At 40.8% G+C, this 18,836-nt stretch overlaps 1 protein-coding gene across 8 annotated transcripts in view; it reads left to right on the top strand.

Moving 5' to 3' along the window:
* Nucleotides 1-18,836, top strand: part of SLC10A7 (solute carrier family 10 member 7) — a 126,595-nt gene that overhangs the window by 26,962 nt on the left and 80,797 nt on the right. For 7 of the 8 annotated variants that reach the window (XM_081926167.1, XM_081926166.1, XM_081926169.1 and 4 more), the window contains exon 5: nucleotides 8,313-8,351. In XM_081926167.1, coding sequence (XP_081782293.1) covers nucleotides 8,313-8,351 — 39 coding nt within the window. Of the gene's footprint in view, nucleotides 1-8,312; nucleotides 8,352-18,440; nucleotides 18,488-18,836 lie in introns of those variants that run through there. The other variant, XM_081926173.1, reaches the window with a different exon arrangement.

Genomic DNA, 18,836 nt, shown 5'->3' with positions numbered 1-18,836 from the left:
CTATTGACTTGTTTCAAATCCTGGAACTGAAAATTTGAATAAAGAAACAAATGTGTATGGCTGATCTATGTAGTAAGAGACAAAATTCTGAATTTGTAGAAGGCAGGAACTTGGAGATCAAGTTCCCAAAGTCTGCGATACAATTGGGACTCTTGAAGGACACTTGCTAATTGTAAAGTTCTCAGACATAGAACATTTGCAGGTGCAATATTGCATGCAAGGAGACAACCCTGAGGCAGGTGGATTCTTTTCCTCTACCCCACTCAAAGCTGGGGTTTGGCATTGCAGGTGCTGCCACCTCTTCAAACCAGCAAACCAACAACAGGGGAAATAGCTTTAGAAAGTGAGAGCTGAGTGGAAGGCTCAGAGTTGAAGTATATTATATAATCTTCTAACCAGGGACTTGGGGGAGAGATCCTGTCCTTTGTGGAATAGCTGTTGTCGAGCTAATCTTCCTTCTTCACTTCCCAGGGGTGCATTGTTGCTTTCTTTCCTCCCCCTCCCCCTTTACCCACATGATAATGTTTTTCAAGATGAATTTAATAGCAAATCCCAGAGATCTGTGTTCCCTCTGTGTAGTGCATCCTGCTCCAGCCAATTAAATCAGTAATACTTTTGCTTTTAGTTTATGACTTAAATGAATGAATGAAGGCATTCAGTTGTCTCCTTCGGACGTGTCATCTACCATGGGTCATGTAACAGAGACAAGGAGGGATGTGAGGATCTAAATTTTCACCTGTGTTTTTAGAGATGTGTGATAGGGTTTGCATGCCATGCAACCCTGAAGGTCCATGTTCCAGAAAAAGTAGTAAGCTAGTGCACATTCAACTCCAAATATGCATTCAGTTTCCACTTAGTTCAACTACAAAGGCTTATCAAAAGACAGAATCTGGATCTCACTGCGTGTTAAAGTGGTGGTGAAGTACTAAAAGACACAACCTGGGCAGTTTTTTGTTTGCCTTAAAGGGACCATTTTATTCATTCCCTGTCTTTTGTCAAGCAGTTAGCGCCACACTTTTATTTTGCTGTTCTGCAATAGGATTTTTATATGCATTTTAACAGTTATTTAAGAGTCCCCGTGTGCTTAAAAAAGCATCTGAATATATGTACTCCCCCCCCTTCTTAAATAAAGCTGCATCATAACCAGAGTGTTCCATCAATACAGAAGAATGAGAAGGGAGCTGTGGCTGGAACAATATGTAAAAATACTGCTCGTAAAAAATTTCCTTTATTAACTGTCATCATCCCCAGAATATATGTTCAAATAAACGTTGTGTAATAACTAAATTTGAGATTAATAGGTCCCTTAAGAAACGGTGAAGTCATTCAGGATAGTCAGTGAAAAATAGGCTGTAAGACTGTAACATGCACATATTGTCCTGCTTACATGCTCTCTCTGGTGTCATTCCCATTTATCAATGTCGGCAGGCTCTGTTCTCATTAAAACACTCGTGCACAAAAGCAACTTAATTTTCTTAAGAGGAAAGGACACCTGATTCAATTTAGCAGCAACAACCAATAACTTGAATATATATTCTTTTCCATTCTGATGTCAAATGAATAGTTATGAGCAGGAGCTGAGATAAAATGCATTCCTATTTTTTATTTTTTAAGCCTCAGAGGTATGTGAACATGCTTCTAAAAAGGAGAGTGTCTAATTCTTGGAAATCACACTTAAGACTTAAACTGAGATAATATTAACTTTGGTTCCAAAAGGAGTACTTCAAAAGAAAACGGATGCTTCATGTGGCTCTTTTAGGCACAACTTCTCACTGATTCAGTTTAGTATGGGCTTGCAATTTAGGGCCAAATTAGATGTTATGCTGAACACCCAGGTGAAGCCAAGAAAAGCAGACATGGGTTTAACACCCCCTTGCCCTCTGTAGCTCTCTGTAAGACTTACCCATGGCCTGACAGTGCAGAATCCTGTATTTACGTGCTCCTGGCTGGGGCTGATGGGAGTTGTAATTCAAAACATATGAGGGGCACCAGGTTGTGGAATTAGAATATATGTTCTGAGACTTACAAAGGGAAGGGGAAAGCTTAATGTGGGTAAGGGAATTGGACATGTAGTGGCAGGGGTGTGGCAGCTGTGGCTTGACTCCAACTCCCACTAGCCTCAGCCAGTGAGGAATGAAATCAAAGAAGCACCCAAAAGAGGAAATGTATTAATGGGTGACTTCAACTTCTTTTACGTAGACTGTTTGCATATGCATTCCAGACACAACAAAGAAGTAAAAAATCTAGATACACTAAATGATTGTGCTCTAGAACAGTTGGTCATGGAACCAACCAGGACAGCAATGACCCTAGGTTTAATATTGAGTGGCACCCATGGTGTGGTGTGAGATATGTTAAGTCAGTTTGGAGCAGTGACCACAGTGCTATTAAATTAAATATACAGTGCTACCTCGGGTTACAAACACTTCAGGTTACAAACTCGGCTAACCGGGAAGTGGTACCTCGGATTGCAAACTTTGCCCCAGGATAAGAATGGAAACACAGGTGGCGCTGTGGGTTAAAGCTTCAGCACCTAGGACTTGCCGATCGAAAGGTTGGCGGTTCGAATCCCTGCTGCGGGGTGCGCTCCCGCTGCTCGGTCCCAGCGCCTGCCAACCTAGCAGTTCGAAAGCACCTCCGGGTGCAAGTAGATAAATAGGGACCGCTTACCAGCGGGAAGGTCAACGGCGTTTCCGTGTGCAGCTCTGGCTCGCCAGAGCAGCGATGTCACGCTGGCCACGTGACCCGGAAGTGTCTCCGGACAGCGCTGGCCCCTGGCCTCTTAAGTGAGATGGGCGCACAACCCCAGAGTCTGTCAAGACTGGCCCGTACGGGCAGGGGTGCCTTTACCTTTACCTTTACCTAAGAATGGAAATCGTGCGGCGGTGGCAGTGGGAGGCCCCATTAGCGAAAGCACGCCTCAGGTTAAGAATGGTTTCGGGTTTAGAACCGACCTCCGGAACGAATTAAGTTTGTAACCTGAGGTACTACTGTATATGTAAAAGGTTAATTGCCAAGAAAGTCCAACATGGTCACATTTGATTTCAAATGAGCAAACTTGCCTCAAATGAGGAAATTGGTTAAAAGGAAGTTGAAAGGCAAAATCAAGAGGGTCAAATCACTCCAAAATGTTCTGGAGTTGTTTAAAAAATGCAATACAGTGGTACCTCTGGTTAATAACTTAATTCGTTCTGGAGGTCCGTTCTTAGCCTGAAACTGTTCTTAACCTGAGGTACCACTTTAGCTAATGGGGCCTCCCGCTGCTGCCACGGCCACATGATTTCTGTTCTCATCCTGAAGCAAAGTTCTTAACCTGAGGTACTATTTCTGGGTTAATAAAGTCTGTAACCTGAAGTGTCTGTAACCTGAACCTGAGGTACCACTGTATTAGGAACTCAGTTGGAGTGTATACTGCAGGTCCAAGGGGATGCCAGAGGACAAATTCATGATCCAACAGACTCTACTTATTTTCAATATAGTGAATGATCAGGGTTGTTGGGAATTGTAGTACAGCAACATCTGAAAGGCCACAGCTCCCCTAACTCCTGTGCTATGGGCTAGGTTTCTAGGTTATGACAAAGGACATATGATTGCTATTCCTTCTGTCCTGTGTTTACAAGTTTTAGGTTTCTATCCTCTCTTCATTTGATTATAAATTTCACTGGGGGGAAATGGCAGTTTTAAACAACAGCAGAACTTTGAGTAAACCATGGGTGGAGAAATACTGAAGAGGAGTTTCTTTTAAAACAACCCAGTTTGAAATTTATATTCTGCTTGATTGTAAAAAAACAGTCAAAGCAGTTTACAAAAAATAAAACCTCATAATTATCAGTAAAAGTGGTTGAAAACAACTATTTAAAATATTCAAATAATAATGAAGCAATAAGCTAATAATAGAGTAAAACACATATTTATTTTCCTAGGGCTTGCCGATCGAAAGGTCGGCAGTTCGAATCCCCGCGGCGGGGTGTGCTCCCGCTGCTCGGTCCCAGCGCCTGCCAACCTAGCAGTTCAAAAGCACCCTCGGGTGCAAGTAGATAAATAGGGACCGCTTTCTAGCGGGAAGGTAAACGGCGTTTCCGTGTGCAGCTCTGGCTCGCCAGAGCAGCGATGTCACGCTGGCCACGTGACCCGGAAGTGTCTTCGGACAGCGCTGGCCCCTGGCCTCTTGAGTGAGATGGGCGCACAACCCCAGAGTCTGGCAAGACTGGCCCGTACGGGCAGGGGTACCTTTACCTTTACCTTTTTTCCCCCCTGTTTCCTTCTCTTCTTGTTCCCATGCCAAGGCAACTGCTGTTGTGCAACATGCCTTCACCTTTGCTCCCCTGCCCTGCCTTCATGCAAATCCAGGATTGTGATGAGGCCCTACAGATCTTCCAATGGGGCTGCATGATGATACTCTCTCTCTGTCCCGCACCCACCCACCTAAAAACCACTATACAGCAAGGATGGGGAACCTGTTGCCGTCCAGGTGGTGTTAGAGTCTAGCTTCCATCAGCTCCACCTAAAGGTCAGGAAACATGGGAGTTGTAGTCTAGGAATATCTGGAGGGCCGCAGGTTTCACACCCTTGCTGCTAAAGCTATTCTGGAACCATACTGTTAGGCCTCCCTGTGCTAAGTAGATTCTGAAATGGTGCGCTGTGCATGTTGGGTGCCATGGGGTGCCATGTATGTCTCTAGCCCATACAGAGCCAGAAGTGGTGAGTGTACATCTGTGATTCCACATGATCCACTGCTTTAATAGTTATGCCCTACCTTACCCAGATGTACAAACATTACATTTTTAAAAATCTACTTAAAATCTTAGTTTCAAAATCTCAATACTCTCCTCCTTCTTCTTTGGCAATAATTTCTAACCGAGTAAGATTGTCTTCCATGAACACGGTCTTAACAGTGAGGCCGTAAGTGACTCTGGAGGCCAATTCTGGATCCACACATCCTTCCACAGTGGGAGCATAGGATTCTGGGTGGGAGTTGATCACGGTGAGGGTTTGCCAAACATGGCTTCCTCTTAGCACGTTTCTCCCTTTTGTCCTGAGTTTGAGCGTCTTCAGAGTCCACGAAACCTTTGGTGAAGGCTGTTCTCCAATTGGAGCATTCGCAGGCCAGTGTTTCAGAGTTGTCTGTGTTTATACTACATTTTTAAAGATTTACCTTTAAACCTCTTTTGTTGACCACCAGCATTACGTCTTCCATTTTTAAGATCGGAATAAAGTACAGTGGTACTTCTGGATGCGAACGGGATCCATTCCGGAGCCCTGTTCGCATCATGAGCAGAACGCAATCTGCATCTGTGCGTGCACGGGTCATGATTCGCCGCATCTGTGCATGCACATGATGTCATTCTGAGCATCTGCGCGAGCGGCACAACCTGGAAGTAACCCGTTCCATTACTTCCGGGTCACCGCGGGACACAACCTGAAAAGATTTAACCTGAAGCGTCTTTAACCCGAGGTATGAGTGTAGTTGCTTTGGAAGATGATAATCAGGCATCCAAACAACATGACCAGCCCAAAAAAAGTTGATGTTGAAGAATCATTGCTTCAACACTAGTGATCTTTGCTTCTTCCAGTACACTGGCATTAATTCGACTGTCTTCCCAAGTGATGTGTAAAATTTTTCGGAGACACTGTTGATGGAAACTTTCAAGGAGTTGGAGATAGCGTTTATAAGGGTCTGTGTTTCACAAGCATACAGTAAGGTTGGTAGTACAATAGCTTTGTAAACAAGCGTTTTGGCTTCCCTGCAAATGTCCCGGTCCTCAAACACTCTGCACTTCAGTTGGGAGAAAGCTCCACTCGCAGAGCTCAGGCAATGCTGGATTTCGGCATCAATTTTAACTGCCCAGGTAGGAGAAGTGATCAACACTTTCCAATGTTACACCACTGAGCTGGATTTGTGGAACTGCAGAAGGGTTGTTTTGTGCTTGTTGGTGCAGCATTTTGGTTTTTTGGATGTTGAGCAATAGGCCAAGCTTTTCATAAGATTCTGCGAAGATATTTACACTAAAGCAGACAAAGTACAACAGAGAAGCATTCCATCAAATGCTCAAGAGGTTGAAGCTGCATTCACTGAGTACCCTAAAATATAATATTGCTCATGCCACATGAATGTCTTTGGGGCAGTGCAAGCCCAAGACATTTTGCTACCCAAAGGTCAAATGCTGCCACCCCCCAATTAGGGTTAACACTGTGAAAAGCTTTGTTGCATTTTTAATGCACCAGATCTACCATACAGAAACACCTAAAGCAGATTGCTTCATTCTAGGGCCATTCTTCTTAGTGGGTATCATTTGTGCAAAACAGGTGAAAAATGACTTATGTCCAGGTAAAGTAAAGGACCCTTGACTGTTAGGTCCAGTCATGGCCGACTCTGGGGTTGCGGTGCTCATCTCGCCTTACTGGCCGAGGAAGCCAGCATACAGCTTCCGGGTCATGTGGCCAGCATGACTAAGCCGCTTCTGGCAAACCAGAGCAGCGCACGGAACCGCCGTTTACCTTCCCGCCGGAGAGGTAGCTATTTGTCTACTTGCACTTTTATGTGCTTTCGAACTGCTAGGTTGGCAGGAGCAGGGACAGAGCAACGGGAGCTTACCATTGCGGGGATTCGAACCGCCGACTTTCTGATCGGCAAGTCCTAGGCTCTGTGGTTTAACCCACAGCGCTACCTCAGCAAACCTGTTAAGGCAAGGACACCTAGAAGACAGCCTTAGAAGATGATTGCAAGGGAGATAGGTTCATACTAGAGAGGGCAGTTCTTGTCTGAAGTACTTTTACAGCTTTGTGGGTGAATATTGAATATGCTTACAGGGCGCACCTGTCTCAAGGTTTGAAACTATAGCTTGGTAGACTATTAGTTAAATTCCTCCTTTTCAGAGAATACATGTTCCTGTTCTCTATCTGTGATTGCTGGCTAGCAGAGTTGTCTGGACTAGTGCCTACTCCTTATGTTCAGAAGCAGAATGCAGATGAGGTAGAGGTGTTAAAATATGTTGCTGTGGTTCTACAACTGTCAACTGTGATGTTTTATTCAGCTCTGTCTATTCAGAAGCTCCCTGCGCAATGAAGAATGCCATATGCCATTGTCCTTGCTTGCTTGCTCGCTAGCTGGTGAGCAAGCAGCTAGGCAAAGGTTTCTAAACCTGTGTTTCCTTGTGTGTTTGGGCCACTAAGAGAGACTGCGGTCCAGTGCTATCTTTTATTGATAAGGCCAGCAAAGGATGACTCTAATGAAATTATCAAAGCTTTGAATTAATTATGAACTCGAATAAGAAAGCTAAGCTCTCTGGAGCCAAGCATCTCATTAGTCATTCATTCACATTGCAATCTCTTTATAGAGGCAGAAGGCAGGTTCTGCTTCAGCTTAGCCTGTGTTTGGATTTGGTTCAAACTTGCCAGCTCTTTCAAACGTCCTTGCTCTGTGGCTGCAAGACATCCTTGGTGATTAACTTGATTCTGCCTCCGTTCTTCATTTAAATGGCAGGTTCTGCTCTCCCCACCCCCACTTCCCTTCCCTTCCCTCTAATCCTGGTTCTGCATCATCGAAGTGGATGTCATGCAAGGGTTTCTTCTTCTCTGATAGCAAAGGGGAAAGCTTTACAAGATTGTAAATATTTTATGTCTCGTGGAGTTTGATAGCTTATCCTTAATGCTTGTTTCCATCATTGTTTCTTGGAAATTTAGGTAAGCACAACACTTTATTTAAAATCAATTCAAAGTCATTTATTTTTCTTACTTGTTGAGTTCCTTACATTCTATCGGTATCTCTGGCCTTCAGGATTAAAAGTCTTGTGTTCTTATGGTTTACCTATTTCAAAATGTATTCAGTTAAAAGTTCATAATGTAGATGCCTGATATTAAAGTAAAATATGGCTTGCTACAGTTGAGAAGTTCTGGCAATTTGGATGAGTAACATTATTATATTCAATTATTTTTCAGAATTTTCCCAGTATTGGATTTTTATTTCCCCCAATAGTAACAGTATATTTCTAAGCACTGAGCTCAGTAAGACTTCTTCTCTAGTAAGTTTATGTTAGGATTATATTGTTGGTCTGTTTGTACTATTTGTGTCAGCCATGTAAAAAAAAAAAATTCACCCTGGACAGGTCTTTAACAGTAGTTTATCATTTGTATCTTATTCACTGACATTGGCCCGTTTGCTTTCTGTGCAGCCTCCATGTTTACATATTTGTTTTCTGAATCACATAATGTTATAGCTACTTGCCATTGTTATAAGAAGATTTGAATGAAATGAAAGGAGTGTTTTGTGTAAAGCAGAAAGACTTAATGGTTTTTCTTTTTTCTTTATTTAGGCAGCCGCTATATTTAATTCAGCATTTGGAAGTTTTTTGGTGAGTCATACTGTTTTTTTATATGCCTCTTTAATGTACCATTGTTTAATATTTGTATTGCTTGGGAGGAGAATTGGAGGCCGTTATTATCTGTCCTGGTGCTCATTAAATATACCCAAGCTTGTATTTCTTTTTTGTGTCTCCTGCTGTTTGGAAAATTAGTGCATGAATAATCTCTGATCAATATAATTTAATGATGCTTAAGTACATGTTAATAGTCTCCTTAATGAGGTGACAATCTATTATTATTCAGATGTTTTGGAGGCTAGTGTCAATATATTGATTTTCTAATGAGGCTTATCACACAATCATTATTTTCTATCAAGGGGCCATGGATTTTGAAAGGAAAACATGGCCCAGATGATGAGAGAGACAATGTTAATTCACTCAGTGACGTGTCACCATTTTTCTCTGCTCCATGACCCCAGGGAGGCTATTGGAAGAAGTATAAATAAGCATACAGTCAATGCTGCTCAAAGTATCATTTCTGTATTTACATGTTAGGGCTGCACTTCCTGAGCACACACTATAAAAACATGCAGAAAGGGCAGCTCAGTAGTTCTTTCCTCTGTTTTATGTATTCAGCAAATCAAACAGTTTGGCCCCTTAAGAGACATTTTGTATAATTTTGTATCTTTATAATACACATTGCTCATCTCAAGTATGGTGCTGACAATTACTTTGATAAAAAGTTGCATTATAGTAAATACTTAAAATAAGGGGACATACAATATTACTTTGTGCCTTATGAACACTTATCAATAAGTTAAACATGCAAATACAAAAATACTGCAAATAATATGAGATAACCTCGGTATTTAGAGAGAGACTTCCATACTCAGATGTTATTTTCATGTATATAGCTCATAATACTTGAAGCCTGGTATTTTTCCAACTTTTACTATTTTTTAAGCACTAGAATACATCGCAGAGCAGTGGTGTTAGGCCTGTGTCAATTAGCTACAAAGCTGCCTCTTGCAGCAAGCTGTAGAACTACTGTGGCCCTGCCACGCTGCATGATCTCAAGAAAAAATGTGGAGAGGCGTAATATGGTCAGTGTACTCTATATACTTCATTTGGTTCCCAAGCCTCCAGTTAAATTTTATGTAATAAGACTAGTATGTGGTACAATATGGCGTGGCTGTCCCTGTGCCATAAACTCCTGTATATCTGCCCGTTCAGCTCCATTCCATAGTTACCTCATATAAAGTAAAGCGCACTGCAAACCCTGACATTTGCAAGAGGCCTTCAAGTTGATGCTAGTTTGTATGTCAAGGCCTAATCTCCCAAAGAGTGTTGGATACTGAAAACTGGTTCACTGAGTTGGGTTCGATGACCTATAGTGTGATAATTCTATGACCAGTAAAGACGTTCCTGTAAGTGCTTTTCAGATATGCAGTCAGGTGACCTGAAAAGAGAAGAGAATGGTTCTGTATATGGTTGGGGAGATCTAGTTTTTCAGACAAAGTGCTGTGCTTTTCTTGGAGGTCCTGGAGATATGAATGAGAGCTTTCTGAAATAATATGTATTCTCCAGTTATTTAAATATATTAGCATTTGATAGTCTGCATTTACTGGCAATGACAGAGGCATATACTGGATGTATGGTTTTTAGAATTGGAACTAAACTTCAAACCAATCTCAGAAAATGAATTGCTGTAGTTTTGCAGGCAGAAATATGTGCATATTTATAACTAATGTAATAACATCATAGGTCTAATTAAAACATAGTGTTTTAAAGAACTAATTGTTACAGAAAACTTTTTTTCCTGTAGCTAGCCTGGTAATTAACTAATGATAGATGAATTCAATTTACATAAATTTCAGACCAAGAGAATATTTTAGAATTATGCCACAGAGAATTGCTCTGAGTTTTAATATCATTATCTCCTCCCCTCATTTAAAAAGTTGGGTTTAGAATAATTGTGGAACATAAGTGATTTGAGTTTTCCCCATGACAGCAACTTAATAAAATATGATAGCATTTTAGTAATTCAAAGCAGTTGGTTATCAGCAATAACTGTGGCTCTAAGATGGTAGCTCTATGCACATTTATTTGAGAATAAATCCATTGAACACAGTGGGACTTACTTTTCAGTAAACACATAGGATTAGGTTGCATAGCATGTAGTTATAAAAAAAATGCTGATTAAATCTAGACTACACTCCTGCAATGCTCTCTACAGAGGTCTGCCTTTGAAGACAGGAAACTTTGGCTAGTGCAGAATCCAGTGTCCAGAATGCATGTGTTTATGTAGGTGGCTTTATCATATTATTATACAAATTTTCATTGATTGCAGAGGTTTCCTATGTTTTCAGATGCTAATGTGTTAGTGATATTTGAAGTCCAGAACAGTTTGGGAGTATGTTTCTTAAAAGAGTACCTACTCTCATATGAACTTGCTGGGCCCTGCTCTCTGCCCAACAACCAATGGAAACGTTTCAGTGGTGGAATTTTCTCCCCTAAGATCTCTGCTTGGCCTTGTCTCTTGAGGCAGAACATAGTAATAATAATAAGCCACTAAGGATTTTTCTTTTTAAAAAACTGCTGGACCCCTGTTTATGACTTTATCTGATGCTTTGTTTTATCTGGTGCCATTTTACCAGATATTGTTTGTTCAATTATGTGATGTATTTTCCATTTTTATTGTAAACTGCCTTGTGAAGGCTTGTCCTAAAAGGCAGGATAGAAACAAATATAATAAAAATAATTATCCAATAAAATACACATTTTATTATACTGTCGCAGACCTGGAATAATTGGTGTTGTTGGAGTTCACCTGCAAAGGCAACTGGTTCCTGCATTAAAGGGATAAAATGCTTAAATATTAACTAATTGCACTGTTGCCCAGTTATTCTGGATGTATTGTTTGTAAAGACTGTTGTGTTGAAGTGCTGGTAGCAGCTTGGTGCTAATATAAGAACAGTGTGACTGTACATAAATTTAGATATGTACATGCACACATCATCCTTCCACAAAATGCCCTTCTAATAAAAATGTATGGAATTCTTATCTACTCCATTTTAGTAGGCATAATGCTTTATATAGCCTGACAGGACCTGTGTAAATGCATTAGGTGCAGTGTCCATTTTTCTTGCAAATTTGTGACAGAGATTTAATTATGAGAATGACCAACAACTTACAAATCTAATTTTCATAGGCTGAGCCAACTTCTTTATTTTTTTTAATAATGATGGATTCTTATTTTTTTTAAGCAATGATTTCATTACTATTTAAAGAAATTCCATTGGTGTGGAACTAACCAATTGACTGGCATTTTTATTTCATTATATTGCCCCAAATGCTGTTCATGCTTTTTTCTGTTAATTGTTCTACATTGTGTTAAAAAAACCAAAACATTGTGCAGAAAATTTCAGGGGAGGAGACTGGCTTGTTGATAATATCTTCTTTCCCAGTTTGTAAAATCAGGCAATATTTTTTAAAAGAAAGAAAAATGTTTGAAGAATGTTGGCCAAACATACCTCTTTGCCTTTCTTATGAGCGCTTATTTTAAGCAACTAAAGTAAGTGTTCACTACTGATGTTGAATAATAATGTGTATAACATCTAGCTGCTGCAACTATGTCTTCATAGTGTAATTTCATATTCTCAATAGTCAGTTTTCCTTTTCTCTGTTAGGAATTGTGGAGAATTGATCCTCTTTTCAGCTTTAGATTCTTTTAGCTCCGATTCCTCACTCCTTGCTGTTTATTTGAGAGGACCCATGTACGAACTTAGGTCCATTAATTTCAATAAATCTACTCTGAATAGAACATAATTGGATACAACCCAGCTTCTTTTCTTTTGAGTAGACTGGGAAAGGGTGAAGCTTTGCTGTGGCAGTGAATTGTTTGATGACTTAACTTGTGGAAATTATTTCAAACTTTCATTAATCTGAAACTGGTTTTAGAGATCTTTTGATTTGATATGTCTTGGTGTCACAGATCCTAGAATGGTTTAGATATTTTAACTGCAGAGCTACCAGGGCCTGCTCAAGACACTTGGACTGCCTGAAACAAAGATAGCACGACACCTCATTTCCATGTACAGAAGCTGACTGGACTGGCAATTGAAACTTCCTTCAACACTGGTGATGGGAAAGCCATCCTCCACCACATCTGAGGGTAGGCAGGGTTGTGTAGCAGATGCATGACAGGCCATGTAGCACATCCTATTATTTTATCCCACTGAAGGGAACAGCCAGAGGGTTGCCTATACTGCTCCACAGCCTGTCTTGTCTAAGGCAATTGCCTAATGGTAGGGCTGGCCTGAGAACCACCAGTGGCAGGCAGTTTCTTTGCACCTGGACAGATCTCATCTCATGAGTGAATGAAATCTGCTACAGGTTCTCTCCCATAAATTTATGAACAATTGGAGATCATATTGGTTGAGCTCATATAAGGGTTTATAGGTGATCAGCAAAAACTTGAATTGGTGTTCCATATATATAGGTGGTAAAAAGAAAAAGCAGTAACCTACCATGCATCTCTTATGGCTGCAGTTCTTTGAGATAAATTTCAGGAAGACGGATGACGAAATGCATACAGGAAGGTTTCCAGAAGTGTGCTGTCTTTTGAGAGTTCTCAGAATCCTTTCCATGTCTTATTGTGTCTATTAACCTTCTGCAGCCCAGCAGGAGAAATTCTTACAACTACATATGTGAGATGAGGCCTTGAGGTTGGAAGATAGTGGCATGTACAAAAGCACCCTCGTCTATTCCCTATCTAACACTGCCTGCTGGTTCAGGAGCTGGGAATGTAAAGAAGAAAATTGGGTTGCCTTTATTAGTAAAACCAATTTCTCATCCGTATGCTAGAACACTTAAATTGCTTAGTCTGGAGTAATCCCACAGGATTTGCTGGGGGAAAGGAGAAAATATTCCTCAAGCATTATAGTCTTTATTTCTGGTTTGCTAGTTTTCTTTCTACTACAGGCTTCTGGCAACTTTTAAGCCTACACATGGACAAACCTGTTCAATGAAAGATTGCATGTGACATCACCCAACCATAAATCTCTCTTTTTATGTTGATGTTGTGCATATTACTATAGCAACAAATAATTCTGTGGTATGCACTAATGAGCCATTGGTGCACTTATGGATTATTTGAAGTCCTCCTTGTTTTGGCCTCCTGCCTATCAATACACCTGAGGCATGTGGTTAATGGCCTATTAAGGTACACCCTGTTGTGCATTATTGCTTAATTGTACTGTAGTTTACTTGCGTTTTAAAATTTTATTTTACTTTATTTTTATTTTTTGCTGGTGGGAGTAAATGTAATGCCAGTTTTTTAAAAGACAAAATGCACATTATGTGCAAATAGGATAGCAATAATGTAACTCTTTAAAACATTTTTTTAGTAAATGGAATTTTAAATACATCAAAAACAATGTGAATAGTTTCATATCCTTCTAAAGCTAAATAATTAGCAGCCATTGTGCAGTTCTTTTTTTTATTATTGGCTGGACAGCATAAAGATGAAAGAAGATTTATAGATAGTACTGCACTTCATAGCTGACTGAAGCAGGTGTTAGAAATGCAGATGATGTGCATTGACCAAAGACTGTACAAATTTGAAATGAAAATGCCAGTGGTCTGCTTGCAGTGCTATGCACATGTGATGTTTCCAGTAGCTGAATTATTAATTTTGTTGTGCAAAATTGTTCAGCTGTTCAGAAAAAGGTGCCCTTTGAAGATTCCCCCCCTCACCCTTTATTTGTATTTGACAACAAGCAATCTCTGTTTTGCTTCATTTTTATTGTCTTTGCTTGAAAAAGCGACCTGCAAATTCAGTAGCCCAGAATAGTCTAATTGGCCAAGCTCCTGAGAATTTGAATGCAGAAGAGGAACTGCTGTTGCATGCAAGAATTTCTGCATATGCACTCATCTCCCAAAATTACAGTTAATTATGTGGCAGAACCAATTATGCCTGCCATCAGTTTGGGCAAGGGTGGGAAACCTGTGGCCTTCCAGATGTTTATGAGCTGCCAACTCTAATAGTCTAGCCAATGGTCAAGGATAATGGGAGTTGGAGCCCAACAACATCTGGAGGACTACTTGTTCCAGATCTGAGTTAGGGAATGCATGCATGGACCAGAATGGCCAGGGATCAGTATAGGTGCAACCCCAAGAAGTGAATTGCTGGGTAGTACAAACATGTACTGTTTTGCACAAGCACACTCCGTATACAGAGGCCTATCAAACTTACATGTATGTGTGCTGCATCCATTCACAGATGACCCTCGCTAGATTGGAATAACTGACTTAAATATGAATTATACTAGAGAAAATGGATAATGAATTGTACTGCAAATATTTTATTTAATCTATAAAGAAATAAAAGATCTATATGAAATATGTTTAATATTCTGTGTTCAGTTACAGAATACATAGTTAATGTAAATGTATACAAGTGCAGTTGTCAGCTGTTTCAGATTTGTTTTAGCTTATCAACCCTGTCTTTTAACCCATAAGCTGTTATGTTGATAAAAGCAACTGTTCTTTACATGTTCTAGATTTAGGTGAATTGACTGAGTTCACACAACATTCTTGTCTGATTGCCTATGGTCTTCAGGTCAAGTTCCATACTTTACTCCATTGTTGATGTATGGAATAGTTATTAACCTTTAGTTATTGCACATATTATGCCTCATGGCAGCAAACATAGTTATCCCGTCCTTTTTATCATCACAACAACACTATGAAGTAGGTAAACTGAGAGATAGTACTGGGGCAAGCTTCATGGCTGTTTGGGAATTTGAGTTCAGATCTTCCTAGTCTAGTGGTGATAAAGGGTTTGGAAACCAAGCCTTCTGAGGAACGGTTAAGGGAGCTGGTATGTTTAACCTCAATAGTAGGAGACTGAGGGGAAATATGGGGCACCCAGCTAGATGGGTGGGGTATAAATAGTATTATTATTGCTATCTTCAAATGTCTAAAGGCTGTCACATGGAAGATGGAGCAAGTTTGTTTTCTCCTGTTCTGGAGGGTAGGACCAAAACCAATGGCTTCAAGTTACAAAAATGGAGGTTCTGACTAAACATCAGGAAGAAGTTTTTGATGGTAAGAAAGAACAGACTCCCTTGGGAGGTGGACTCCCTTGGAGGTTTTAAAGAGATTAGATGGCCATCTGTCATGTATGATCTACTTGATTAAGAGTCTCATGCTCTACTACTGTCTGAGCTGTCCCTGAGAACATGTGAAAGGCCCACTCTCCAGCAGTATCCCTCCCTTGAAGTTGTGTCCAGCACTGACATTTCTGATTTTTCATTGGTTGGTGAAGGCACACTTCTTCAAACATGTCTTTGCAGGGGGAGTAAAGGGGTGGTCTATAATGAGCCACTCGGTCTGCAGCTGTTTGTCACCAGCTACTAGTTGCATATTTTAAGGATATTTTTTGATATTTTAATTTATGGTTATATTAATTTTTAGGTTATGGTTTTACTGTGGGGATGCAGGTGGCGCTGTGGGTTAAACTACAGAGCCTAGGACTTGGCGATCAGAAGGTCGGTGGTTCGAATCCCCGCAACAGGGTGAGCTCCCGTTGCTCGGTCCCTGCTCCTACCAACCTAGCTGTTCGAAAGCACATCAAAGTGCAAGTAGATAAATAGCTACCTCTCCGGCGGGAAGGTAAACAGCGTTTCCGTGCACTGCTCTGGTTCGCCAGAAGCGGCTTAGTCATGCTGGACACATGACCCGGAAGCTGTACGCTGGCTCCCTCGGCCAATAAAGCGAGATGAGCGCCGCAATCCCAGAGTCGGCCACGACTGGACCTAATGGTCAGGGGTCCCTTTACCTTTACTTATGGTTTTACTGTACTGACTTGGCTTATTATTGCGTTCTTGCCCTGAGAGCACTTGTTGGCCTAGAAATAGCATTGAATGAATTAATAAAAATCTGGAAGGAATCAGTGCATCTAAGCAGTCTGCAAGGCATCAGGTCCCTTAAAAGTACAATTCTAAGCAGGTTTATTCAGAAGTTCCAGTATATTTCAGTGGGATTTATTCTCTAGTTAACTGAGTTTAGGACTGTAGACCCTGCATCCCAAATGCTTGTTTATCAGCTGCACTGGTTAATCAGAGTTCAGATCAGTTAAACCTTGCCTTGTTGTGAATATGCCTCAAGGTAATGGTGTGATGTTTATGGGAATAAATTTACAATTGAATTGTTTACTTGTTAAAGCCAGAGGCTTTTACAAGTTATCGGATAGAGGTACAAAATAATATAACCATGACACACAAAAAATGTATAAAACAACATTAAAAGGCATCAGACTGCAAGCTGTCCCCTGTGGGTAATGCAGACTCCTACCACGGCTTGCTTGTTACCTCAAGAGAACAAGCTCCATTGCTAAAAAGCTGTGATTTACTTTGCAGTCATGCTGAGTCATGGTTTGTGCCCTGTTCTTTGAAGAAGGGCACATGGGATTCATTTTGTTCCTTTAGTGTGTTGGGCTGAGAGAAAGTGATATAACCAGAGCCATGGTTCATGACCAACCATGGATTTGTACCTATTTGTCCCACTTCCCTAGCCAATATTCTAACTAATACCTAGTTAAATCCACAATAATTATGTAAAGCTGAGAAAAGTGAGAAGCGTGTGCGACCATACCTTGGAGTTATTGTGGGTTCCGTTCCAGACCACCGCAATAAAGTGAATATCACAATAAAGTGAGTCACCCTTTTTTTGTTTTGTTTCCCAATGCATATACAGTGGTACCTCAGGTTACATACACTTCAGGTTACATATGCTTCAGTTTACAGACTCCGCTAACCCAGAAATATTACCTCGGGCTAAGAACTTTGCTTCAGGATGAGAACAGAAATCGTTCTCCGGCAGCGCGGCAGCAGCAGGAGGCCCCATTAGCTAAAGTGGTGCTTCAGTTTAAGAACAGAATGAATTAAGTATGTAACCAGAGGTACAACTGTATAAGTTACGTTTACACTATGCTGTGGTCTATTAAGCAGCCAGGCTACCTGCAGCTGCACCCGTGTCCTGTAAGGAGCAGCAGGAGCCGCTGCATGGCGGGGGCAGACTCCTGCAGCCTTGTCTCCAGCCCAGCAGCAGCAACTCCTGCAATTCTTCAGTTTGTAAAAAGCTCAACATCTGCGAAGCACAATAAAATGAAGTATGCCTGTATCCCGCTCCATGATATTCTGCTTTGCATTTTCTTACATGCCTGTAACTCAACCAAGGTGGGGCACATCAGTAGCCTTGGTTTCAGAAACTAGTGAACCTGCAAATATGCTGCCTGAATATGAGACCTGCAACTCCTGAGGAAGGCCCCTTGTGGCTTAGTTTATTGGTGTTGAAAGAAAGCTTTTGTTTATGTAATATGGCAGAACAGCTCTCAGGATGCAAAATGAGGTGATCAGAGGGTATACTGTGCTCAAAGAAAACAAGGGGAGATATGTATGCATTGGCTCATCTTCAGCTGTGAGTTTGGTGGGAGCAAAGGGCAGGAGTAAATAATTTAAGGTTTCTAATCTATCATTTCCCCTGTAATTTACATGTAAATGAATGGAACCAGGTACAAGTTATGGAATCATAGCCAAGGGACAGTGAAAAGGAGGCCATCTGTGAAATATGGGTAAAAGGTTATTGCAGAGACTGTGGAGAGAACAGATGCCCCCTCTTTCCTGAGGACACATGCTTAAAAACCCGTATATTTTTATTCTGAAAAAATAATTTGAGAATAGCTCTGGGATAAATAGCATTTTGAGATGGTTCTCCTGGGACAAAGAATACTTTGGTTCCTAATCCCTGATAAAGAGGCTTTTTGCTCTTTTGTAATGTCTGTTATCTGATTTGACAAGGTGTTCAGGGTATTCTATAATTTACATCCCATGATCATAAGGGCACAGCTCCCATAATCTCCAAGTGGTAAGGGATGATGGGAATTGTAGTCCAAAACATCTAGAGGGGAGCAGACTGGGGCAAGTGGGTATATGGAGGAATCTGAAGCAGTAGAGCAGTTTAGTAAAGCAAATAAGTTTTAAGAGGTGGCCTGCCCTCACAATTGCAGAGTATTAAAACTTACTGTATCATACTTCAGTTAACTCCAGTATACTCCTCGGTTGTCTCCTGAAACAGACAGATGCCAGCTAGTACAGAGTCCTTACAAACTCCTGTATGAAAAGTGAGTAGCCACTTGCCAAAGCTCAGTACTACTTATACCTCCCAGTTTAACTTTTTGCTCAGAGTAAAGTGATTTTTTTTCTTTACAAAAGCAGTGGAGGAATGTGCAGCATTCCAGTTTAAGAACCTCTAGAAAGTTGTGCCCCATTGTATATCTCTGGCAGCGTAAAGCTCTGCATTGCAAAGGCTTTGGCCATATTCTGTCAAGGAGCTGTTGGCCCATAGGAAAGATGTGTGTCCTTTGTGCAAAATATTGCTAGTGCTAATAATAATATACATTGTCAAAGTGCTTTGAGAAAGTGGAATTCAAAGCACAAACTTACTGTGACAATCTATTCAGTAGGCTAAAAA

This window comes from Podarcis melisellensis (genome assembly GCF_964234715.1).
Source record: "Podarcis melisellensis genome assembly, chromosome: 9".
NCBI classification, from domain to species: Eukaryota; Metazoa; Chordata; class Lepidosauria; order Squamata; family Lacertidae; genus Podarcis; species Podarcis melisellensis.
This window is presented reverse-complemented; position numbering and strand designations above follow the sequence as displayed.